This window comes from Pithys albifrons, chromosome 13, assembly GCF_047495875.1.
Source record: "Pithys albifrons albifrons isolate INPA30051 chromosome 13, PitAlb_v1, whole genome shotgun sequence".
In the NCBI taxonomy this organism is placed as follows: Eukaryota; Metazoa; Chordata; class Aves; order Passeriformes; family Thamnophilidae; genus Pithys; species Pithys albifrons.
In genome coordinates this window covers 4991674-5016669 of record NC_092470.1, presented here as the reverse complement: position 1 = coordinate 5016669, position 24996 = coordinate 4991674, and the positions used below count along the sequence as shown (strand labels likewise).

Sequence of the window (24996 nt, the reverse complement as noted above, 5' to 3'; positions counted from 1 at the left end):
TCAGACAGGGTTGCTGTGTTTCTGGCAGACAGTCAGAGCTCCCAGGACAGCAAGGATCAGGATGACCAACCCAGCAACTACAGCCAGCCCAAAAACCATCCACAGGTGACCTGCAGGAAGGAGAAGGAAGGTGGTGGTTACAAACGCAGCCAGGACTTGTCCCCCAAACCATCCCCCTTCCCTGGCATTGCCCTACCTTGTGAGGGAACCTTCCTCACTGTGTGTTCCTGCCAGCTGTGGATGAAGAGAGGCCCAACCACAACATCTGCTTCTTTCACTGAGGGATCTGAAAGGGGGGACTTGTGAGCACTTCAACTCACTTGAACCTCACCAAAGTCTTCTACTGGCATTGAGGAGCCAATAGGTAGTGAAGCAGCTCCAGCTTGGCACAGACCAAGAGACATACCAGGCTGGGAGGGCAGTTCTCTCCGGACACGTCCTCCTGGCCACTGGGAGGGCACATGGAGCCTCCTGGAGGGGCTGGCCAAGCCACAGCTCCTCATCTCACAGCAGGAACAGATATCTGGGGTGCCTTCCACAGGAGCCCAGCTGGAAGACAGGCCCACCCTTTGGTAGGAATCCCTCATATGCTTTGGGGTCTCAGGAGAGACTCAAACCCTCCACCCAGGTGTCCAATCCCACCTGCCTGGGAGGTGACACACCATGTGAGAAGCCCAAGCTTCTCACCCTTAGTCAAGGAGCTGTCCCAGCTACTCACAGGCTGGTGGCTTTGCTGAAGGAACAGGCCTTGTTCAGAGGGTCTGGAGCTTGGTCAGCTGGGGACACCTTCAGGTGGCAGGTGATGTAGATCTGAGCAAGGCAGGCAGAGCAGAGGGGTTTAACTGTCAGATGCCTTCATGTCTTTCCCACAAACCAAGATTTTGGTCCCCAGTGAGGCCACCAACTCCCCAGAGAAGCTCAAGCCCCTCCAATTCCTTCAAGCCACTTAGGATTTCAGCTCTCAAAGTCCATCAGAAGGGCTTGTCTTGACTAGAATTAAAACTGATCTTGGCTCAGAGGGCCATGATCTCACTGCAGTGATACCAAATGACCTCACTCATATATTGCTATGAGGCAGTTGCCTTGGGAATATAATTCTAGACAAAACCCACTTAAAATTTCCTAATGGAGCAAAGCTGTCCTCCAGAAAAGGGAGCTAATTGCTTTAGAAAGGATTTACCAGATTGCTGGAGTCTCCTGCAAACTTGAAAGCATCCACTGTGAACTGAAGCACATCTTGCCTGGGTCTTGGGGATATAAAAGTCGAGGTGGCATCATCCAGCTGCCCATCCACCAGGCACCTGGACACAAACACAGGGGCCAGCAGGGTCCCACTGTCAGACATCTCCATGATCTCACAGAAAGGTCTATTTGAACAAGGACACAGCCAGCTCTTACCCACGGAAGTCAATGAAGGCATACTGGGGAGAAGAGGTCCTGTCTGCAGTCAGGGTGGCCACACAACTGTCCACAAAGAGCCTCAGAGGCACGTGGTTCCCTGCATCAACACCAGCTTGGAAGTGGAGCACCTCTCCCAGTTGAAATACAGAGGAGGCTCTCTCAGCACTCCAGTCATCTGGAAGGACAGAGGTCACCAGGCACTCTTCGATGGGAAGCTGCCTTGGGCTTCACTGCTTCTACCCAGGAAAAACCCTGGATGCTTCCCAGAACTGAGCCATCTAGTGGAATCATGGCCACCAGAGGAGATCCCCACCCCAAGCTTACCATTCATGAGGTGCAGAGAGAAGGGCAGCTTCTCCTCAGAGGACAGGGTGGAATGGAAGGGTGCCCATGTGGGCTTGATACCATTGCTGCTCACATTGCTCCTCCTGTGGAGGAGAAATGCCCAAAGGTGAGTTCTCTGTGGCAGCAGAAGGGATTGTTTGGTGCTCACCAGCTGCCTTGGCTCACCTGGGGTAGTGGCACTCGATGGGAACCATGGCAGGGCTGGTGCGGATGACAACAGGATTGCCAAGAGGAGCTGGGCTGTAATTTAAGCTCGTGGTGTAGATCAGAGAATCAGGGGTCACCTGGGGAAAGACAAGGCAATTATCTGAAATGGTTTTTCTCATCCTCAGCCAGGAGCATTTGTGGTGGAGGCAGGTGAGTGGCACTCATCCTGACATAATAATCCTCTGGGATGAGGATCTGCTCCAGCCTGACCCAGGACAGCATCTAATCAGCACCAGAGCTGGATGCTGAGGTGCTTTAGCTGATTCTTATTTTCATTCTACAGCTTCCATGCCCTGAAACAACAGGCAGGAAGGTCTAACTCCCAGGGTATCAAAGGGTGACTTCATCTGCTGCCCCTCATTCTCATGGTCCCCCAAGCCTCTCCCAGGGGAGAGACCACTTCAGATTTAAGTTTTTGGTGAAGTAGATTCGTGCTACACTCCATAAGCAGCACTCAGATGCTTCTTGGAGTATTCATAAGGAGCAGTGCCTCCCAAAACCAGCTCTTCTGCGCTTCACCCTGGAGGTGGCAGCAGCAGCACGAACAGCCCTGGAATATTTAGCTATCTCTGTATTCATCAGAAAAAAACTCCTAATTTCTCTGCTCTCACAAGCCCAGACAAGTCAGCGCAGCTCCTGCTGCTCTTGACCAGAGTTCAGCCTCCAGGAAAAATTTGGAGCAGTTCTCTGAGCCCAACTACACCACAAATCCTTTCAGTCCCAGCACTCCAAGGCACCAGGGTGCAACCCAAGAGGCAGCTCACCACAACTTACCCTGAGGGTGCTGCCACACTCGTGCAGCCCAGCCACAAAGGTGACAGTGGTCTCAGGGGCACTCCAGACCACCGGCAGGCAGGAGGCTGATCCCAGGCTCAGATCCGCAGCCCTGACCAGGCGCCCGGTGCCAAACAGGTCCCTGTGCACCGTGACCACCACCTGTGCCTCCTGGCACTGCACAGACACGGGGTGCAGCGGGGCCATGGCCTGGAGCTGGGACAGATCCACCCATGCCCAGGGCTGGGAGAAGGTCCTGGGTTGCCCCAGGGAAGGATTCCCTCCATACCTCCATAATTCTGCCTCCCCTCTAAAGAGATCCAAAGGGTCATAAGCAACCCCAGCTCCAAAAACCCAGCACAAAAGAGCCAACCCCAGGCTGCTTCCAGGCCTCATTCTGCCTACCAGGGTCCAGCATAAGGAGTGATTGCTGCCCAGGGAGCTTTTATAGCGCACCTCTCCCATAGCTGCTCCCACCCCTCCCATCAGGGCAACTGGAAACAGATGAGAGCAATTCCCTGCAGAACCTCTGTGCTGGGATGTAACAAAATGCTGGATTGGGTCCCTTACTCACAGGAGAGATCTTGAGCTTGCTGTGCAGCCAGCTTCAGTTTTTCCCCCTGTTTTTTGGGAATAACCATCTAGGATCCATAGAGGTGTGTCCCACCTCTAGACCGTATCTCCCACCTCCAGATCATGGGGTCCTTCTGTAGCAGGGCTGCTGGTGGACGGATCAGGGAGTGATAGTTTCATTATCAGGAATAAATTACAGCTATTTCCTATTAGAAATAATTATTATTTCCAATAATAATTGGAATGATTGAGCCTGGGGCAAAATGGTCCCCAAGGTGTGTGGGCAGGTCACCCTTCTGGAGATGATTCAGCAGCAGGTTGTCCCCTCTGTGGGTGGACAAATACTTCAGGGGCAGGTTAATCCAGATGAATCACCCTCCAAGCTTCCTTGTACCCAGTTTGAATCTGTGGATCAGGAGGAAAAGCAGTTTGGGCACTGAAGTGACACTGGGGGTGCTTCAAACAGAGATGTTTGCTTGTGAGCACTGGCCCTGCTCAGTGCTCTGCTTCCACACTCTGGTGAGAACCACGTGAGATGCCCATGAATTTTAGGTGATATCTGTGGCTGACTCAGGCTGATTTGGAACCATCCAAACCAGACAACTGCCAGCAGGAGGACTATGCACCATCTGAAGGAAAATTACTTGAGTTGTTCCTCCAGGGACCAGGCTGACAGGCTTTCTCAACACCTCCCTGAGCAAACAGGACCTCTTGGTGCTCTCTTCCTTGTCTTCAAGCCAACATCTTTCTTGTGTGGAGCTGCACGTCTCAGGTAAATGAGTCATCCTGTGTTGATCCTCAAGCAAACTATGGGACTAAGGGATCCATGGAGATGGTCCAAACTGCCCCACCTCAATGCCTACACCCCCTAAAGCCTACCTATGGATTTATTGCTGCAGACATAATTTACCTGAGTCATGCAGCTCATTGTTGTCCCCTGGCCTGTCTTCTAGCAGGCTGTCCTTGGTGGGAGTCATGGGGGACACTGAGCAGCTGGTCTGAGCATAGTTCCACTCATCACCATTGTCTTCAACCTTCATCACCTTCACTGGTGACCTCAGGACAGTTACAATTTGGATTTTCCCCTCTCTGCAGGAGTGTAGATGGACACCTAAGTGTGCAAAGAGGGGCCCAGACAGCAGTCAGGGACGGAGATGGCCTTTGTCACCAAGGCAGAGCTGAACAAGGTGACCATATGGGTCTATCCCTGCCCAGAGCAAGTCCTCTTACCCAGATGGGTCTCTACTGCTGAGGCACCTTGTCCTCATTCCTGGGTTGTCCACTCCAACCACCTTGGTCAAGGTCCCCTTTCTGCCTGACAAGGGTGAGGAAAATTTTGTTTTGCTCAATGGCTGTAGAGGAGAGGATGGGAACCTCTCCTTTGTGAGCTGGGGCAACAAATCATCTTTATCTTCTTGCTCCAACCCTCAACCTCCCAGGCATGGCAGGACTTGCAGGCAGGGATAAGCCCTTCTGATCCCAGGCTGGGGATGCAGAGGGGCAGCCACAGTTTTGTCTGGTACTTCTGGGTGCTGGACAAGTCCTTCATGCACTACAAGCCTGGAAACCAGAACAGAGCCAGTGGAAGGCCACTTCTGCTTGAGTTGAACTCTGCCCTGCTCGTGGGAGATGTGCTGGGAGGCCTTAAAACCGTCACAGTCTGTGGGATTTGAGCCAGGCAGGGCAGGAAATTACTTGCAAACCACTGTGTCTCTGAGAGCAGTTTCAGTGCATGCAGTGGTAGGTCTTGTGCTGAGATGTTGGCACCTCAGCCAGAAAAATGCCTTCAAGGGACAAAGTCTGACCTGGACTTGCAGTCCCATGTCCACCCAGCTTGGCTGATCTCATCCCAGTGAAATCTTGGAAAGTCCCACCCAAGAGTCAGAGCTCAAGCAGCCTCGAAGAAAAACCTCTGCAGAAGGTTGCAGGTGACTCTGGGGACACCTCCTCAAAGGGTCACCTCCTGGAGATGCTACTGAGGATGAAAACCAGGAGTCAGCTCCAGCCTGGGCTGGAGAGGTGCCCATTCAGCCCAGACACCATCCATCCCCCCATCCTTACACTATATCCTTTCCTCCAGCTGTCCCATATGGATTTGCTGCCCTTCCACCCATCCCAGACCCATCAGCCAGGAGATCCCACGCACTGGGAAGGAATGAACAAGGAAAATTAGTGGAATGAGGCTGTTCCTGAGCAAGTTATTGCCATGAAGCAGTGAGAGCACATTAATGGGGGAGCTGCTGCCTTCCCAAACCCAGCAAAAGACCAACACACTGTTCATACCAGGATTTATTGGCATGGCAAGGTGAGATGGAGCCCTGAAGGTCTCCACGGGGACCTCTGAAAGTTTGTCTAAGCGGCCACAGTCCACGGCAAATGGACCCTCACTTCCTTCGCTTCCGAAGTCTCTTGATGGACTTCCCACCACGCTTGCCCCTGGTGGGATGCATTGATTGGGAGCATTCCCACTCACACTCTAGGCTGGGGGTCTCTGAGCGTGCTGGGCTGGCAGGGGGGATGGCAGGAGGGGGCGTTCTGGGGGAAGGGGCCGCGGCAGCTGCTGGAACCAACAGGTCATCCTTCTGTGGGGTGCTGGAAGGCAGTAAGTCCATCAGGTTGGAGGGCAGAGATTGCCAGTCCATGCCCGAGGTGGAGGGGTTCTGTGGGCAGGCCACGGGCTGCACCAGGGGTCCCAGAGCAGAGGAGATGGTGGCCAGGGACTGGGACATGGCCTGGATCTCCTGGGTCATAGCCACCAGGTGCTTGTTTGCCCCCTGCTGAGCTTGCAGTAGGTGAGAGCCCATCCTCAGGAATTTGTCCACCTGCTCCATGTTGGACTTGGCCCAGGCACCAAAATCTTCCTGCAGGGAGGCTAGAGTGTCCTGGATGCTCCTGGGAGGAGGCACAGTGTCCCCATGGGCTGTGTCTGAGTCTCCCTCTGCTTCTTCCTCCCTCTGCATCAGAAGGCCTGGAGCTGTGGGTATGGTGGGGGGCATATCCCCTCCCTGGTTTGGACATGTGTGTCCTCTGCCACCAGAGGGGTCTGACATGGAGACACAGGGCTGGTGGTGGGCCAGCAGCCCCAGGGGGAGATGTCCATGTGGCTGGCAATCCTTCCCAGGATGCCTGAGGTCAAGGATCACGGTGCTCTCATCAGACAGGGAGTTGTGCCGGGAAGCAGAGGTACCTGTTGTGGGAAGAAGAGATGAAGGAAGCAAAAGGAGACAGTCAGGGCTCCAAGGGTCCTCACAGCATGCCTGGGCAGGTGGAGAAGGGAAACAGAGAGATGATGCCTACCATGCAATGAAGATGCAAGGAGTGGAGTGTGGTGCAGTTTGTCCCCAGGAAAACCCAAGCTCCATCCAGGACATCACCCCTGGACTCCTATATGGGCCATCCATAGCACATGAGCATGCTCAGTGGTGGACAAAAAGCCAAGGAGGTCATAGCCCAGGTCTGGAGACAGCAGCAGGGGAATCATCCCAAGGGATCAAACACATTCCCTCCCAGTACAATTGTGTTTGGGGACCACCCAGCATACTCTGCAAGGGCAAGAGACACTGTTGCTTTGGAAGTGATGGTGAAACAACAGCATCCCATCCCTGGGGGAGGCTGGAAAGTGCTCAGTGTGTGAGCAAAGGCTGGAGTACAGCTCCCTCAAGTCACAGAAAGATGGAATCATGGAATCACAGAATGGTTTGGGTTGGAAGTGAATTTAAATATCATCTTGTTCCAACCTGCCTGTCATGGCAGAGATATGTGCCACTAGACCATGTTGCTCAGAGTTCCATCCAGGCTGGCCTTGAACACCTCCAGGGGTGGGAATGGGATCAGTCATTATATTGAAGGAGATGAGAAACCTAAATGGCCTATAGAGGGGTCATAACCTTCATCTCTGCTTTCAGTTCCCACCTCCCTAACCCACTTCACCAAGTGTCTCCTCACCTGGGTGTGCCGTGACACGCTCCACCAGGGCCTGCAGCCTGGCCTTGCACTCAGCAAAGGGCCCAGGCTCTCCTTGGTCCTTGGCTGCAGGTTGCCGCAGCCGATGGAGCTCCTGCAGCGAGCCCTTGATGAAGGGCTGCATGTCCATCACCTCCTGCTCCGTGGCATACAGGCTCATCTTCTCCACCAGCCGCTCGCCCGCCTCCATGCGCCGCAGCACCCCCTCCACGTGCCGCAGCTCCCGCGCCAGCTCCTGCCGGCCCTGCTCCTGACGCGCCTCCACCAGCCCCACCAGCTCCTCTTCCTCCTGCCGGATCAGCCGCACCAGCTGCTCCACGCGCTGCCGGATCAGCTCCCGCATCTCCCGCTGCGCCTCCTCCAGCCGGGCGGCCTCGCCCTGCAGGGACGCGTAGGTGGCCTCGAAGCCGCTCCGGCGCCGCCGCAGCTCCCTGTCCATGCGGCTCAGCTCCTCCTGCCTGCGCTGGGTCTCGCTGCGGATGTCGCAGAACGGCGCGTGCTGGTTGTCCAGCAGCGCGCACGAGCAGCACAGAGCCTTCTCACACTGCTGGCAGTAGATGCTGGCGGGGAACAGGAGTGTCCTTCAGAGCCGGCAGGGCATTGGGGAAGGAAAAGCACTTCTGCTGCAATGGGCAGGATTCCCCCTGTCCAAGGGACAGCTGGGATGGGAAACTGAGGCATGGGGGGCTTTGCCTCACTGCACCAGCTGCAGGTCTGGCCATGACGCTGGGGCTTCAACCCACCTTTGCTCCCCTCCCTCATCCCAGGCTCCCTGCCAGACCAAGAGCACACAGAATCACAGAATAGTCTCCTGAGTCGGAAGGGATCCACAAGGACCATCCAGTCCAACTCCTGGCTCTGCACAGACACCCCAACAATCCCACCATGTGCCTGAGAGTGTTGTCCAAACACCCCTTGAGCTCTGGCAGCCTTGGGGCCATGACCTTTGCCTTGGGTAGCCTGTGCCAGTGCTCAAACACCCTCTGGGCAAAGGACCTTTTCCTGAGATCCAACCTAAACCTTCCCTGGCACAGCTTCATATGATTCCCTTGTGCCCTAACACATCTTGGTGTCTCCCCAAGGTTGCAGCTGGCCCTTTCCAAAGGCAGGTGATGAAACCCCTTTTGGCAGATTTGCTCCTGGAGCAGCAGCCCCAAAGCCCTTGGAGCAGGATGGGATCTGTGTCAACTTTCCCCCAGCAAGGAGCACCTCTCACACTGTCCCCTCTCTCTGTCCATCCTGTCCCCACTCTCCTATCATCAGCTCAAAACCAGTTTCATCCAAACCCTCCCTCCATGCCCACCAGTCTCTACTTCCCACCCATCTTCTCCATGATGTGGTGGCAATCAGAGGGACAGGGACACTCTGCTCAGTCCCATCATGGAATAACCCCAAGGGACAACAGGAACCTGCCCAGATGTGGACAGGCCTCAGACCTACCTCACAGGCTGGCTCTTGTGGTCCAGGTTGAAGCAGGACAATCCACCTGCCCTCCTGATGCCCTCCAGAAAGTCCTTCGCAGAGCCTGCCCTGATGTCCACCACCCTCTTGGCTCTGTGGCTGTCCCACCTCAGGTAGCGCTGGTGGGCCTCGAAGCACTTGGTGCAGAGGAACTCGAAGCACTCGGAGCACCAGAACTCCCCAGATTTCCTACAGTTGGTGCAGAACAAGTCAACTCCATCAACCATCTGCTTGTAGACCTTCAGCCGGGCCTGCAGGTTGGTGAAGAGCAGGTTGTCCATGTCTGGGATGCCGCTGGCCTGCGAGATGTCTGTGCAGCACACGGGGCACTGCCCAATGGGCTTGTTCTTGCTCAAGCAACCAAGGCACAAGGTGTGGAGGCAGGTGAGGAGCTTGAGGTTGGGGGATTCCTGCTGGCAGCCCTCGCAAAGGAGGAACTGGAAATCATCTTCTACAAGCTTGGGGAGGGAGAGAGCGGGACAGGATGAGGAATGAGCACTGAGGAGTGTTTTTAAAAGTTTCTGAAACCTAAACTTGGTGGGGAGGTGACCCAAAAACCCTTCTTGGAGCAACCAATAAACAAGCATCAGTGAGTAAGCATTTCCCACAAGCGATGTCCAGGACAAAGGTGCACTGTAATGAGGCTGGATGGACAGGACCCTGCTGAGCAATTCCTCTCCCTCTAGCAAAGAGGAAACAGGAGAGCAGGAACTGTCCCCCTTCGGCAATGGGGCTGGGGAGGGCTGCAGAGGGGCAGAACAAAGGATGGGGCACGGAGGAAGCATCTAAGGACCCCTGGATAACACCCTAGTGGGGTGGGGACCATTCCCGAGCAGACACCCACGCCCCGTCCCTTCAGCCCATCCCTCTGGCCTCCTGCGTCCCTCTCTCCGCAGGGATAGAGGAGGATGAATTGGGGACCAGTCCCATCCTCCCACCACCCACCAAACCGTGGAGCGGAGAAACTCCCCAGACTCTTCTCCCCATCGCCACGCCTTGGGGTAAGGGATTTCCCGGTGTCCTGGACCCCTCCGATACCCCCACACCGCCGGAGCCCCCTCCCACGTCCAGCCCGCATCCCTCCCGCATCCCTCCCTGCACCGACCGGGGCGCGGGAACCGGACAGAGACATGCTGGGGTGGGAAGAGACCAAGCTCCACCCTGTCTGTCGGTGCTGCCTGCTCGGCTCGTACTTTCGGTTTCTTCGGCTCCGGGAATAACTCCTCCTCCCCGTCGGGGCGGGGGAACTTTGCAGAGCCCGCTCCCAGCCCCGCGTCCCGCCCGGAAAACGTTTCACAGACGGCTCAGCCCTTCCCGGCCATCCGGGAGGAAAGGAACCCCAAGATTCCCGCCTGAAGCGGTTTCCCCAAGGAGAAGCACCCGCAGAAATGTATAGCAGGGTTCCAGTGCCCTGCTGTGCTTCGGACAGGCGCTGCCAAAGGGGGTTTCAGTGCCCAACCTATCCCTCTGCAACCCGTGAGGGGGCTCAGGAGCTGAGCCCTCACCTTGGAGAGAATTTCCACATCCCTCTTTGTCCTGTATTCGGGCTGTCCTTTACTCCTTCCTGCAGTACCCTCAGCCATCTGCACCACGGGGACCACCATGACTGGGGAAGCACCACAAAAGTGGGACCACCATGAAGAGGGGACCACTGCAAATGAGGGGCCACCAGGAGCACTTGGAGTTCACCTTTTCTGGAACGCCCCAAGGGAGAGGGGGCATGGTGGAGCACTACTGTCAACTCCTCTGGGGGGTTTTGATGCCCTGAGGATCTCCAAAGCTTGGTGCAGGCTGGTGCCACACAGCCTCAGGCTTTGAAGAAGATATTTAGCAGGTGGTTTGGTCTGAGAGCAGCCATGAAACATTTCAATTCCAAACATTTCAATTCCAAACATTTGATTTTTGGAAAAGTCTTAATTCTCTTTCCCCCCACCCCATCCTCTGGCAAGGACCCCCTTACACGGATGGAACAGGACAGCAAGACCACTCAGGTTTGTCCCATTGGTCCTGCAGAACATCCTGGAGCTGGTAAAGCTGCCTGGATCTCCAAGACATTTTTAACCCTGGGATGCTGAGCATCCCCAGAGAGGCCACACAGTGTCCTGCCAGCTCTTCCTCACCACTCCAGGACTTCATGTGTTCATCACGGTGGAGCTTCCTTGACTGGCAGAAGCTCCCATGCCCTGGGGGAAACTGAGGCACAAAGGGTGGAGCCACATCTGCTTGCAGAATCCATGAGCCCAGCACTATCCAAGGCTGCTGCACACCAGGTTTATTGTCCATCAAGAGTGGATAGGAGGAAGCTTACAAAATAAATAAATATCTCTATGTGTCTATATCCAGTCCCCACCCCCCGTGGACACACCTCACAGCACGCATGCAAAAGAATCTTGAAGAACAAATTAGCGCAATCACTAATTACGAACCACTGTGTGGGGAAGGCGGGGGATTCCCCAAATCACCACCTCTGCTCCTTCCCCATAAATGCCAGTATCCCATCAGTGGTGCCATGCTGGATCCCAGTTCCAGCCTGCTGGTGGCATCCAGTCTGGTCCAGCCAGCCCTTGTGGCCTTTTTTCAGCTGCCCACCCTATTCTATGGCTCCTGTCCTTGGCCACAGTGTCTCCAGGCTCTCCTCCACTCAACTGCTCAGCTCATGCCCCTTCCAGTGAAATCCCTGGCCACGCTCCTGTTGTGGGGACACCAGGACATCAGTTTATGCCAAGGAAATCAAGGCCAGGTTGGATGGGGCTTGGAGCAAGCTGGCCTAGTGGAAGATGTCCCTGCCCATCGCAGGGGGTGGAATGAGATGAGCTTTAAGGTCCTTCCTGCCCAAACCAGTTTGTGATTCCACGCAACTGGAAGCAAACTGGCACATGCTGAGGTGCCAAGTGGTTCCCATTCTATCGTAAGCAGAGGATGAGGAATAGAGGGAAAGCCAAGGACAAGGATGGGCAATGGAGCTCAGCCTCAGTTTCCCTGCTCAGATCTTCATCCACCTTCCGCAGCCCCCACAGGGAGGGCAGCAGGAGCTCCAGCATGGCAAGGCTCCCACCACGCAGCATGGCCCCCCACGTCCCCACGCCTTCGCACACCGACAGAGACACAAGCACACGGACACGCGCCCACGCACACGCTCTATCTACGCTGCTTCATCGCCTTGACGAGATCCTCCAGCTTCAGGGCCAGGTGCAGGTCACCCTTCACCTGCAGCCTCCCACTCATGTAGGCACTCAGGGGGCGCAGGTCACCCAAAAAGAGGTCCTGAAGGTCTTTCTCTGACAATTCCAGAGTGACATCGGGGATGCCTTCGGGCACGCCGCAGCCAACCCGTCCACTGCCTGTAGGACACAATGGGTGGGAGAGGGAGAAACAGCAGCTTCAGGATCCAGCCTTGATCCAGCTGGTGTTTCCCCCCATGTTTCATGAGGATTGAGATGAGTGAGATGACAGACAAGGGCCTGGCAGGGGGATTTTGTAGACAGGAGTCCTTACACCTTATGGAGACCAATGTTACAGTGGTCCACCTCCAAGCCCTGTCCTGCTTTGGCCATGACTACCAGGAAAACCATCAGCAACCATGGGGGGGATGGATTAGGGTGGTAGAAGGACATCTTCCAGCATGGCAGGGGCCCCCCATCACTACCCCACTGGACAGGTGTTCTACAAGAGTCAACAATTCCTAAAGTCTCCAGGCCAGCCACGAGACCTGGCTGTTCATTTTCCATCAATACTCTGTTTCTGAAGGAAAATTCATGGCTTCAACCCGGAACAAACTATACTTTAGACTTCCAGAGAGCATGGACTCAAGGTCGTGGTCACCAAACTGCAGTGCTCACCTGATGGGCCCTGGGGTGGCTTCAGTGGAGGTACCAAAGGGGTTTGGTTTGGGACCTCTGGCCACCAAGCTAGGTGGGTTCACAGCATGCAAAGGGGGCACAGGAGCAAAACACCCTCCAACACAACTACCCCAAAGAGTGGTGACCTGAGGAGAGGTCTATGAAGTAGGTGCTCCAGGTGCCGCTGGACAGGGCGATGTTGACCTGGTAGGATGCTCCCACCTGGCTGACCAGGGCCTCGGAGAGGACAGACTCCACTGCTGAGAGCAGCTCATCTGTGCTGGGCTTCCTCTGGGCATGGAGGGGAGTGGTGGGAGGCTCCACCTTGTTCACTGTCTCCATGCTGTCTGCTGTGGACAATGGGATAGATGAGGGGACACCTTTGTGTGGTGAGCTGGACCCTCCAGAAAAAGTCTCCAGAGAAAAGAAACCTACTTATCCAGCAAGTTTCCAGCTAATCAAGAAGAGAATGACTGGTTTTGCCAGTTCCTGCTCCTCTGTCTGCCATGCGTTATTCTTCCCTGGCTATGAGGGGATGGAAAATTACCCCTGAAAAATTAACGGGGCACAAATTGCTGCAGGGTTTCTGGAAAAACCCCCATGTGACTCTCAGCAAACTCAGGCTCAGGTTCTCCTGGTGGAAAGGCTACGATATGAGCTGGTCTTGAGCCCAGGCTCCTGCAAATCTGTTTCTGCCCTCCCCCAGTCCCTTATCCAATGTCTTGCTGGAATGATGGCACTGTGCCATGTGCTGTGTCCAAAGCAGACCTCCCTCCTCCCCAGTACCAGCCTGTTTGTGCTGTGCTCATGGGAGCGTGACATCTCCCAGACTTTGACTCCTCTGTCAAATGGCCAACAGACACAAAGGTCACTGGGCAGGAGAGACCTGCCCAGCAGAGATGACCCTGGGTTGTTTACCTGCCTCTGGAGTGCTGGTCCCACCACCAGCCAGAGCCAGGGTGCTGCCAAAGAAATGGGCAGACAGCTGCTGAACGGTGCCATCCAGCCCCTCCAGCCCTGGCACAGGTGGCACAGTGACTGGAGGGCCTGCTAAGTTGTCCCGGGGTGGCTGCAGCACAGCCTCCATACTCAGCTCCACTCGGTCCACCTCCAGGCCCCAGGACTTGGTCATGTCATTAATCTCCAACTGGGAAGAAAGGCAGAGGTGTTGGCAGTACAGGCAGAGCTGGATATGGCCATGGAGACCACCTCCCCACCATGGCACCCTGAACCACTGGCATCCTATATCCTGTACTGCTGCCCACCAGTGGGGTGTTAGACCAGGCTCAATAGTCCTCCTCCTCCTCCAAGTTGTCAACTCTCACATTCAAACTGCTCCTCCAGTGGCTCTCCCAGCTTGGAGGAGGCTGGGACAGCAGGGACAACTCTATCTTGTTCCCCTTTCCATGGCCTTTTTTCTTTCCCCCCGTTGGACATTTCTGGCCTCCAAACCACCCCAGGCACCCCAGAGGTAAGGCCCAGCCTCTTTCTACAATCATCCCTGGTAGACAATAAACCCACAAGATCTTGGCCTGGCCCAGGTTGATTGTAGGCAAGACTCATTGCCCCTCTGTCACCACCTTGTCCTGCTTCTCTCCCCAAAACTCATTTCCTGTTTGCATCCTCCTCCAAACATTTTCCTGGAGGAGATATGGAAGCCAAATTTAAGCCTGCCAACAACACATGAGCTTTTCTGTGCACCCAAAGCCCTCAGAGATGAGCCACAGACCTCCAGCAATTTGAAAGTATCTGCTCCCTGCTAATCACTACATTTTCCCAGCTCCCTTTCTTGGCCAGGTCTGTGGCCAGATGGACTTTCAGCAGCTTCCTGTTACTTCCATACCAAGATCGCAAGGGTTTGGGTGTCTTGGGGAGGGCTCTGAGGCAATCCTCACCAGCAGCTGCTCCTCAATCCTCAGCTTCTCCCCCTGGATCTCACGGAGGCTCTTCTTCATCAAGGTCTTGGTCATGGCGTTCTGTGCCATCATGCGGGTGGCCGCGATGAGGTCCTTCACCATTATCACGGACAACACGGGGTCCCACACCCGGAACTGGACATCAGCACCCATGGAGATGATCGCCCCATCCTTGGAGGTCAGCTGGGGCAGAGGAGAGTCAGGATCTCTTCCACTCTCTGCCCCATGGCCCAACCCTTGTGTGTAGATCCTGGCAGCAAAGGCATTCCCAGATGGTAACAAGCCCTAGATGTCTTTATTAAGAGGATTATTAGAAACAAAACCAATCGGCTAGTCTGGATGGTGAGGACAGTTTCCAGTTTGAAAGGCATCTGGGAAGGGTAGGGATTGATGGTTTGGGGATGTCTCCAGCCAGGAACATCCACAGAACAAGGTGTTTAAAGGCAAGAGGAGCTTTTTGACCTCAGGCAGGTGAGCACTCTTGACTTCACAGCACCACCTACAATGCCCCTGGCCTTGCCAGGAGGAGCTGAAAGCTGGGTCACCAAGGGTCAGACCACTCCAAAATCCACCTGCTCTGGGTATTTTAGAGCTATTTCTCCATCCCACCCTGAGGGATGACAGCTCACCTTGCAGGGGGGCACATTGAAGGCCCTTGTCCTCAGATCCACCCGCTGCCAGTGGTCAATGAAGGGCAGCAGCAGGACCATGCCAGGTCCCTGCGGAGCCCGAATGCGGCCCAGGCGGAAGATGATCATTCGCTCATAGGTGGGCACAACCTGGAACGGGAAAGTTTAGACCAGAACAGAAGCAAAACCTGTGATCCTGCAATGTCAGGACCAGGGGCAGCTCAGAATAGTCCCCTCAGGGACGGTGAGTTGTCATCCCACTTCTCACGTGCTTTCCTCACTTACCTTCAAGGCAAACCATCCTGAGATGGGGAAGGTGACAACCATCAGCAAGAAAACCAAGGAGGTGATAATCCCATGGCAGATCCAGGACAGCCAACCCTGGGAGGAGTCTGCAAAGGGGGTGAAAGGGGGATGTACCTGCTCCAAACCCCCCTGCCCTGCCCATGAACCCCATCCAAGCCCTTTCCCCCCATGCACCCTGCACCTTAGGCAGCCACAGCAGGCAGGGCACCCAGCAAGTGTGATGCCCTCCAGCACTAGGAGCAACAGGGAGGAAGGCAGTGATTCCCCTTTAAGTTTGGGAGTCACCTGTGGTATTCCCAGCCAGCCCCAGAGAGCTGGAACTCACCTGCAGTATTCCCAGATGGTCCCAGCAGGTCTTGCTTGTCTCTGAAGCAGAAGAAGCCCTTCTGGGCCCCATAGAACCCAATGCTGGACTGCTGGAAGCGGTCAAAGTCTCCCAAGGGAAGGGCTTGGTATCCAGAGCGGCTGAACATGGTGTCAGTGCCTCACACAGGGCCTTGCTCCTGGTGCTCCGAAGTGCTCCTCTAATCCTGATTCCCTTCTGCCACTGCAGCCACCTCTGTCCCTGTCACCAGTGTCCCTGCTGTGAGAGATGCCGGAGGAAAGCTGACAAGCCCTGCTGTAATCACCGAGGGCATTTGCTGGAAGAAATTCGATCCTTCAGGGGCTTCCCTGGCCGGGGTCTCACCCCAGGCGGGATGCTGGAGGCTTCACATCCTCTCGGAGATCCTCTGGGAAGGAGCCGCGCCCGGAGATAAAAGCTGCGGTGCCGCGGTCACTCCTCACTGGGCACTGCCCTGGAGCTGGGGATGCCTCCGGGGTGGCCGTGGGGAGCGGCGGCCGCGCTGAGGATGCTGAGGGGAGGAAGGAGGGAGCCCTTGGCGCTTCCTGGTCCTCTCGTCATGTGGCTGCTGACGGCACAGGGACGACACGGCTCATGGCTCACGGATCGGTGAGTTTTTCCGGAGAGGCCCTGCCAGGGAAACGCTCCGCCGGCCATGGGGAACACGGGGGTCTCTATCACACATCCACCATGGGGGGCTCCGGAGGGTACCCCGGCTCCACAGGGATGCGGGAAAGATATTTTTCCCAGGAATTCCTGCTCCGGCGTGGCCTTCTCACCATGCCAAAACAACCCCTCTCCGTCTCTCCGGCTGCAAAGGTAGTGGAGATGCATCAGCCGCGCTATGGGGGATTTAATAGGGCGGGTTTAAAGGCCCCCTCGGCTGAAGCAGGGGCCCAACCCTGCCCCAAACAAAGCAGCAGCTCTTGCAGCCGAGACAACACCCAGACGTGCCCCTCAGCACCGCTCGGGGGTCCTATCTAGCAGATGGAGCAGAGCTTTGTTATGCGAACCCCTCTCGGTGCCAGCATCCCCCTGTGCCAGCATCCCTCTGGTACCAGGATCCCTCCGGTATCAGCATCCCATCTCTGGTACCAGAATCCTGACCCCAGTTCCTGCATCCCCCTGGTACCAGAGTCCCCCCACAGTGCCTGCATTTCCCTGCCAGTGCCAGCTCCCTGGTGCCTTCTTTCCCCGTCCTGGTACCCGCATCACACCCCGCTACCCCCATCCCCACCCCGGTACCCGCATCTCCACCCCGGTTCCAGCGTCCTCCCAGTCCCGGCTCGCCCTCCCTCCAGGTACCAATATTCCTCCCAAGTACCAACATGCCCCCGGTCCCTGCAATTCCCCTCCCGCCGGGTTTTCCACCGGCACCCCCAGGCAGAGGGCAGGTAGAGGGTGGGAGCGGAGAACCCCCGTCTCACTCCGGTCCCACCCACCAGCTCCGGCGGTCCCTCCCGGCCCGGGCCCCCCCGCTCTGCCTTCTCCGCCTCTTCCCCGCCAGCTCCTCCTTCTTATCTTCCAGCCAGGTTGGGGAAACGAAAGTGGACTCTGACGGCTTCCCCCTCTCACCGCTCTCATGCCCGACAGCCCCGCTGCCCCCCAGCCGCCCGGCCCCGGCCCCCCAGCAGGTAACGAAGGGCTCCCCGCTTTTCTGGAGAGGGAGACGGGATGGGGAGGAGGACAAAGCCCGATCCGGAGTTCCCCAAAGGGACCCGCGGGCATTGCCTGCTTGGAGGGGTATGCGTGTGTTAATTTTTAGGGTACAAAACCATTGCGGAGGGGAGGAGGTAAGTGGGTTCCCAGCTTTATTGGCAGAGGGGAGTTTGTCTGTGCTGCCGGGCTGAAGGAGGGCTCGGGCAGCGAAGAGTGGGGAAGGGGACACCTTTGGGGACAGGGGTGGTGCCAAGATCTCAGTACTGTTTGGGAAGTTTTGCAGGAGTCTCTGGGGACCGTTGCAAGGGTCCCTCCTTTTCCCTCCCCAGCTTTTGCTGCTCACAGGGCAGGAAAGTGCTTAAATTCCCCTTCCCCACCCCAGTTTGGAGATCTGGAATTCCTGGAAGGGAAGTCAGAGAGGGTGGAGTAAAGCCTCCAAGGGCTCCACATGGAGGGCAACAGGGAGCACAACCCTTTATATCCAGCAGAGAACCTCCCTGGGAGAGCACCTGGAGTGCTGCCACCTGCCCGCCCTCAGCAGGAGAGATGGAGAGAAGCCTCGAATGCACCCTGTGGCTCCCTCATCCCTCCCCTGCAGCAGTTGGGTGAAGTGGGATGGCCACAGGTGGGACTGAGACTCCCAAACTTCCATCTCATGGGGCGGGTCTTTCCTCCACATCCCACCTAGATGGAGACGATGCCACTGCCCCTATGGAGACGAGACCCCAGATGGATGCACCGGCATGCTCGCCTCCATCCCACCCTCCAGCAGTGGAGGATGATTTCCAGTTCCTCCTTTGCGAGGGCTGCCGGCAGGAATCCCCCAACCTCAAGCTCCTCACCTGCCTCCACACCTTGTGCCTCGATTGCCTGAGTGAGAACAAGCCTGTTGGGCAGTGCCCTGTGTGCTGTACGGCCATCCCACAGGCCAATGGCATCCCAGACATGGACAACCTGCTCTTCACCAACCTGCAGGCCCGGCTGAAGGTCTACAAGCAGATCACCAGCCATGGTGGTCCTGCTTGCAACCGGTGTCGGGGTGAAGCGGCGCTGGTGTGGTGCTGCGAGTGTGAGGAGTTCTTCTGTGCCAAGTGCTTTGAGGACCACCAGTGGTGGCACAAGAAGAAGACTCACAAAGTCAGGAAGGTGGAGGAGCTTCGTGCCGAGTCAGCCCATCAGTTCCTGGAAGACAACAGGAAGTCTTGCAACCTTTTTTGCACCAGTTCCAGTCACCCCAACCAGAGCCCTGTCTGCAGGTGAGAGTGGTGCCTTGTTCCTGCATCCCATCCTGTTTCCAGGGCTTTAGGGTTGCTGCTGCAGGAGCAAATCTGCCAAAAGGGGTTTCATCACCTGCCTTTGGAAAGGACCAGCTGCAACCTTGGGGAGACACGAAGGTGTGATAAGGCCAGAGGGAATCACACAATGCTGTGCCAGGAGAGGTTTAAGTTGGATCTCAGGAAAAGGTCCTTTGCCCAGAGGGTGTTTGAGCACTGGCACAGGCTCCCCAAGGCAAAGGTCATGGCCCCAAGGCTGCCAGAGCTCAAGGGGTGTTTGGACAACACTCTCAGGCACATGGTGGGATTGTTGGGGTGTCTGTGCAGAGCCAGGAGTTGGACTGGATGGTCCTTGTGGATCCCTTCCGACTCAGGAGACTATTCTGTGATTCTGTGTGCTCTTGGTCTGGCAGGGAGCCTGGGATGAGGGAGGGGAGCAAAGGTGGGTTGAAGCCCCAGCGTCATGGCCAGACCTGCAGCTGGTGCAGTGAGGCAAAGCCCCCCATGCCTCAGTTTCCCATCCCAGCTGTCCCTTGGACAGGGGGAATCCTGCCCATTGCAGCAGAAGTGCTTTTCCTTCCCCAATGCCCTGCCGGCTCTGAAGGACACTCCTGTTCCCCGCCAGCATCTACTGCCAGCAGTGTGAGAAGGCTCTGTGCTGCTCGTGCGCGCTGCTGGACAACCAGCACGCGCCGTTCTGCGACATCCGCAGCGAGACCCAGCGCAGGCAGGAGGAGCTGAGCCGCATGGACAGGGAGCTGCGGCGGCGCCGGAGCGGCTTCGAGGCCACCTACGCGTCCCTGCAGGGCGAGGCCGCCCGGCTGGAGGAGGCGCAGCGGGAGATGCGGGAGCTGATCCGGCAGCGCGTGGAGCAGCTGGTGCGGCTGATCCGGCAGGAGGAAGAGGAGCTGGTGGGGCTGGTGGAGGCGCGTCAGGAGCAGGGCCGGCAGGAGCTGGCGCGGGAGCTGCGGCACGTGGAGGGGGTGCTGCGGCGCATGGAGGCGGGCGAGCGGCTGGTGGAGAAGATGAGCCTGTATGCCACGGAGCAGGAGGTGATGGACATGCAGCCCTTCATCAAGGGCTCGCTGCAGGAGCTCCAGTGGCTGCAGCTGCCAGTGGTCACGGACCGAGGGCAGCACGGGGACTTGTCTGAGTGCAGGGCCAGGCTGCAGGCACTAGTGGAGCGTGTCACAGGACAACCAGGTGAGGGTGTGCCATGGGGATCAGAGAATCATGGGTTGGAGGGACCTTAAAGTTCATCTCCTTCCACACTTCTGTTACGGGCTAGGACACCTTCCACTAGCCCAGGTTGCTCCAAGCCCTGTCCAACCTGGCCTTGGACACTTCCAGGGGTGGAGCATCCACAATTTCCCTTCTACTTCTGCTTCCTACATGAGGAGATGCCCAAATCCATTCTTGTGGTCTTTATTTGTACTGGGGCCAAGATTTGCTCCTTTGCTTATATGTCCAGACCCCTGTTTTGGACTCCCACCAATCTAACAGGTTCTGGTGATGATGATTTCTGGGTTCCCAGAGCCTCCTAAGCCCTTGGACCATCCCAAACCAAAGAGATGGGAAAGGGAAAAGAGATGGGAGCTGCCCCTTCCTTGCTGCAGCTGTCAGGCAGGTGTTCCCCATCTCAGCTGTGGCCAGGACTGAGTGGGAACTCTGGAGGCTTCAATTCAGGATCTCAGCCCTGTTCTCTCTGTTGCAGATACTGAATCCCAACCTGTCCCCATTGAATCCCAACCTGTCCCCATGGTTGAAGTGGCCCTGGAGAACTACGTGGTGAGACTTCGTTGTTCCATCCCTGTATGGTGCCATGTGGGGAGGGCTCCTGCATCAGCCAAAACATGAATCCTCCCTTCCTCTGACCTTTCCCAGTCTTTCCCAAGGGTCTGCCTTACCCTCCCCAGTCCATCACTCCCATTTTTCATCAACAAATCCCCAAGGATGTTTCTGCCTGGACAGGGAAGAACGTGCATTACAGCCATCATTTTCTACTACCTATGTGTGTGCCTACCCTGTCCCACTTCTCCTAGCCTGCTGCTTCATCCCTCAATTTCCACAGGGAAAACCATCACTAAAGCACAAACCTTGAGCCAAGCCACATGTCCAGGCTGTGCCTCAGTTTGCCCCCTCTTGAGGATGTTTCTGCCCCCCACATTTTCTGAGGACACCTCAAACCTGCAGAGGTGTTGATGTTCTTCAAGTTCACCCTAACGCTGCTCCATGCTCTCTCCACAGCAAGAGGATCAAGTCCAGCTTGAAAACCAGAGCACCTCAGTCACCTCACCCACCAGCCTCGAGGAGGTGCATATGGACAGGGTAAGAACCATCCCAACCAGGCAGGAGCCCTTGGGAACCAGGAGTTGCCACCCCGGCACCTTCCACCCCCTGTGCTCTCTCCTCTCCAGACTCTCCCTGTCTCCTCATGGCACAAACGGATTGTCCATTGCACGGAAAGGGGCAACCAGGTCTCTCCCAAAATAATGAAACTGGAATCTGACGACATGTCGGGCCCCAGTGATGCCCATTCAGACCAGTGGGATTTCCCAAGAGAGCCCAGCACCTCCATGCCAAAAGGGAACTGCAGCAGCACCGCTGCCACCAGCAGCCACACGGATGATGCAGGTGGGAGCTGGGAATGTCTCCATCCTTGTTATCCCATCTTTTCCCCTGCATTCTGGGGGTCTTCCCTCTTTTCCAACCTCTCTGCACCCCTAGGCACTCAGAGCCTTGGCCAGCCTCCCTTGGGTCAGAGAAGCAGAGGGTGGGAGCTGCTTCCCAGGGTATAAGTACAACAGCAATGCTTGGGGTGGATGTGGATGCTCCATCCAGCTCCATGTCCTGCTTCCAACGTGGCTGAAATCCAAGCTTAGGGAAGAGCATAGCAGCAGGGAAAGTGTAGAAAGACTCCTCTGCCTCATGCTGCAGGAGTAGTGAATTTTCCTGGAGCAAAACCCACTAAATTTTTTAGGAAGACACATTTTCTTCCCATAGCTGCATCCTGCAGTGGGGAGTCCTGGGATCGGCTCTGCAACGAGGATAGAGGATGAAATGCACCTTCTGGAGAGGCTGGTGCAGGATCCCTGGGGTGAAGCAACAGTCAGAAAGTTTACCCCCACCTTGGGGTGCATCTAAGGGCTGGGTGGTTCATGGTCCTGCTGCAAAACTCAAGAGAGTTGATCAAATGGCATCCAGTATCACAGTCTTGGAGCTTCAGCATCCTCCTGTTCCTTCCACAGAAATCACCAGCATCATCATCTGCAGCTCAGATGACAGTGAGGAGGACACGGTGGTGAGTGTAACGTCAGACCTCCCTCCTTGAGCTGCGCTGCCGGAGAAGAGATGGCTGCACCCCATCGTCTCCGGGGTGCCTTGCCCTTTCCTCCAGCTGTGCTTGGAGCTGAGCCTTCTCCTTTCCCAACAGCACCCAGAGACTTGCTTGTGGCTTTCTTTTCCACTTTGAGTACTCCCAGGTGGCAGGGCATCTGGGCCATTCCAAATCTAGTTCTCCTGGACTAAGACTTTTGCTCCTGGTTTTCTGGAGCAGTTGTAAATCCTGCCCTGATCTGCTCTGAGAGGGGATGCCCCGAGACGACTCTTTGGAGTCGGTCCTTGTGGCTTCCTAGGAAGATTATTCTTAGCTTAAAACCAATCAATTTTACCTAAAAATCAAATTTATGAGGGGAGTGTAGCATCTGTGCTCTCAGAGTTCATCAGTCCTATGCCTGCACAGGCTGAGATGCTCTGGGAAGCCACTGGAGCAGGGAGGGAATACCTGAGCACCCCCACAGTGGCATTTCACAGCTCTGGTGCTGCAGACTGGAGTGTGGCAGCCAAATGGCCCTGGCTGAGGTGGTGAGATGATCCAAGGGATGGGATCCCAGATGAGATACCCTATCACCATCATGAGCAGGGAATCTCTTGGGAATCAGAGGCAAGTGTGGCTGATTTGGTATTGGGGAGGGGGGTTGGTTTTCCAGTACTGGCTTAATGAGGGGTTAACAGCTGCTTTTTTATGTATACATGAATGCATAAGCTCTTCTTGCTCTTCAATAAAACTTCCCAGATTAAATCCCAGCCCACTGCTGGCTTCCTTATTCATTTCTTCCTGTTCTGTTTTTCCTGACTCCTCTGATAAAGGAAAAAAGAGAGTTGTGGGACTAAAACCTGTCCTCACTCCCTGCTAATGGCAAAAAATCCCAAGGCTGGGGCTTTGGGGGATGTCAGCAGCTTGCTGGGAGCAATCTCTGAGTGAACCAGGTGTCCTGTAGTACAATGTGGATATAAGGGTGTAGCAGAGAGAGGTGTCCCAGGGGTAAAACACATTCCCTGAGCTGAGGAACCTGCACATGTCTGTCCAGCCGTGTTTCCACCACTCCTGAGCTGCAGGTGAAGTAGCAGAGAGCTGGTGTGGAGGGAGGTGGATGTACCGTGGCCCCAGGAAATGAGTGCAGTATTGTCTTGGGGGGAAGAGGGAAGAAAACCAAGGTTGGACCCTCTTGAATGTGCTGCTGTCCTACTCCTCCCATAGGGAGGTACTGTGGATGTCCATCCCTGCTGATGCTGGGCAGGGGGTGGTGGTGTGGCTGCTGTTGTTCATCCCTGGGAAGCACTGCTGTAGGCACTGGATCTGCTGAGGCTGGAGAGGCCCCAAACCTCCTTCTGACCTGATCCAGTCTTTGTTTCCTCTAGAAACCAATGAGATCTTTAAGTGTCTCATGGGGTGAGGTTGCTCAGGCATGTCCCTGCATGGTTGCATCCGTATGAGATGAACTGCAAGGGATAACAATCCCTGGACTTGCGTGTCAGTGCCTGAATCCCAACCCTGCTTAGGACAAGCTGGTTTCAGGGCTTTGCTCTTGATCACTTGTTTCTGATGCTGGTTTTGGGCTCTCAGTGGGGGTCCCCATGGCCAGCCCACTCTGGACACAGCACACACCCAGTGCCAGAACATCACACCCGTGGTTTTCATGGCATTGCCCCCAAGCAGATTGCTGCCCATGGCGCCAGCGGTGCACCCAAAGTGCTCCTCATGCCTTCCCAGCTAGGTCCAAGCAAGCAGACGGGACTTGGATCCCTTCTTCAATCTCTTGCAGGCTTTCAGTGAGCCCAAGGACATCAAGAAACCCTCCAGTCCCACATGGTCCAGGAGTGGCACCTCACCCCACAGCAACACTGACCCCACCAGCCCCTTGGACGACCCTTTGGAGCCGGGTGCTTTGGTGTTCCTCAGCCTGAAGGTTAATCAGAGAAGTGAGCATTGCCTTTCCCAGGGGCTGGGGGACAGAGAGGGGCACCCTCAAACACTTACTCCAGCCCCATCCTTTCGCCTCTGCAGCCCAGAACATCATGGAGATGGCAGCAGTGAACGGAGACCACACCTTCAAAACGCTGATCCAGACCCCCGAGTCGGTGGCGGCGCTGCTCCCCCAGAGCAACCCCTTGGAGGTGGGGGTGCAGTACCTCCTCTGGTACCTCTCTCTGCTCCCCAGGCCCCTCCTCATTGTCTATAACGTCTGGGGACCGGAGCTGCGTGCTCTCTTTAAAGCCCTGGATACCACAGGGAGGAAAGTGGACTTCTGCCACGTTGTGTGTGGTTACGTGGATATGTTGTCCTTTGTCAAGGAAAAGGTGCCTGAGGCCCCTTCCTACAGGCTGAAGAACCTGCTGAGCTGGTACCTGCAGCAGCAGCTTAGAGAAGGCGCCCTGGCTACGGCCAAGGCCTTGCAGGATCTTTGGGGAGCCCTGGCTCTCCCTGTGCACCTGGCTATGGACATGGTGCTCACCCACCGCAACGTGCAGAGCTACACCCTCCTCTGGCCCCTGGTGCAGGAGAAGCTGCTCACCATGAAGACAGCCAAGGTCCTGGCTCAGCGCAACCTTGTCCTGCGGGAGCTGGAAGAGGTGTGAGCCAGCCAGGTCTCAGGTTAACTGCACCAGGGATGCAGGACGCAAGGATGCTCCCCAGGGATGCAAGGATATCCAACAGGGATGCAAGGATATACAACAGGGATGCAGGGATATCCAACAGGGATGCAAGGATATCCAACAGGGATGCAGGGATTCTTACTAGGGATGCAGGGATGGTCACTGGGGATACAGGAATGCTCACGAGGGATGCAGGGAAGCTCTCAGCAGCACTAAACAGGACTCCCAAGCTCTCTCTGCTCCCAGCATTGGGCTTAAAAGGTTCAGGCCCCTGGGCCAGCTCTCAGGGGAAGAAACAATCTAATCAAATTAATATCTTTACAATATATAAGTAATAAATATATACTATATAAAATAATAAATGGCACA

At 56.0% G+C, this 24996-nt stretch overlaps 4 protein-coding genes across 10 annotated transcripts; 1 reads left to right on the top strand and 3 right to left on the bottom strand.

The window, feature by feature from the left end:
- On the bottom strand, positions 1-3123 carry LOC139677952 (zona pellucida sperm-binding protein 3-like). Its single transcript, XM_071568445.1, has 9 exons — positions 2728-3123; positions 1912-2030; positions 1726-1829; positions 1399-1576; positions 1181-1301; positions 719-810; positions 407-549; positions 197-286; positions 1-110 (listed from the first exon to the last, which is right to left on the bottom strand). Exons 1-9 carry the CDS (start codon positions 3121-3123, stop codon positions 1-3), a joined length of 1353 nt encoding a protein of 450 aa, XP_071424546.1.
- A 2465-nt stretch (positions 3124-5588) lies between these two features.
- LOC139677940 (protein PML-like) lies at positions 5589-9923 on the bottom strand. 2 transcript variants are annotated; one of them, XM_071568419.1, is made up of 4 exons: positions 9830-9923; positions 8704-9182; positions 7246-7823; positions 5589-6487 (listed from the first exon to the last, which is right to left on the bottom strand). In XM_071568419.1, the coding sequence occupies exons 1-4, from the start codon at positions 9854-9856 to the stop codon at positions 5685-5687; spliced, it is 1887 nt and encodes a 628-aa protein (XP_071424520.1). In that variant the 5' UTR covers positions 9857-9923; the 3' UTR covers positions 5589-5684. The 2 variants fall into 2 exon arrangements, with proteins under 2 accessions (XP_071424520.1, XP_071424519.1); XM_071568418.1 differs by lacking the exon at positions 9830-9923 and having other exon boundaries at positions 8704-9354.
- Positions 9924-10979: 1056 nt separating this feature from the next.
- Positions 10980-17218, bottom strand: STOML1 (stomatin like 1). 5 transcript variants are annotated; one of them, XM_071568327.1, is made up of 8 exons: positions 17200-17218; positions 15740-16568; positions 15394-15500; positions 15109-15258; positions 14459-14662; positions 13482-13710; positions 12710-12913; positions 10980-12065 (listed from the first exon to the last, which is right to left on the bottom strand). In XM_071568327.1, exons 2-8 carry the CDS (start codon positions 15885-15887, stop codon positions 11863-11865), a joined length of 1245 nt encoding a protein of 414 aa, XP_071424428.1. In that variant the 5' UTR covers positions 15888-16568; positions 17200-17218; the 3' UTR covers positions 10980-11862. The 5 variants fall into 5 exon arrangements, with proteins under 5 accessions (XP_071424428.1, XP_071424427.1, XP_071424429.1 ...); XM_071568326.1 differs by lacking the exon at positions 17200-17218 and adding an exon at positions 17086-17165; XM_071568328.1 differs by lacking the exon at positions 17200-17218 and adding an exon at positions 17082-17161 and having other exon boundaries at positions 12710-12910.
- LOC139677896 (protein PML-like) lies at positions 16289-24996 on the top strand. Of its 2 annotated transcripts, none has more exons than XM_071568324.1 (10): positions 16289-16366; positions 17290-17391; positions 18105-18672; positions 19316-19893; positions 20405-20478; positions 20938-21018; positions 21108-21324; positions 21939-21991; positions 23796-23952; positions 24038-24996. In XM_071568324.1, exons 2-10 carry the CDS (start codon positions 17340-17342, stop codon positions 24607-24609), a joined length of 2352 nt encoding a protein of 783 aa, XP_071424425.1. In that variant the 5' UTR covers positions 16289-16366; positions 17290-17339; the 3' UTR covers positions 24610-24996. The 2 variants fall into 2 exon arrangements, with proteins under 2 accessions (XP_071424425.1, XP_071424424.1); XM_071568323.1 differs by having other exon boundaries at positions 17286-17391.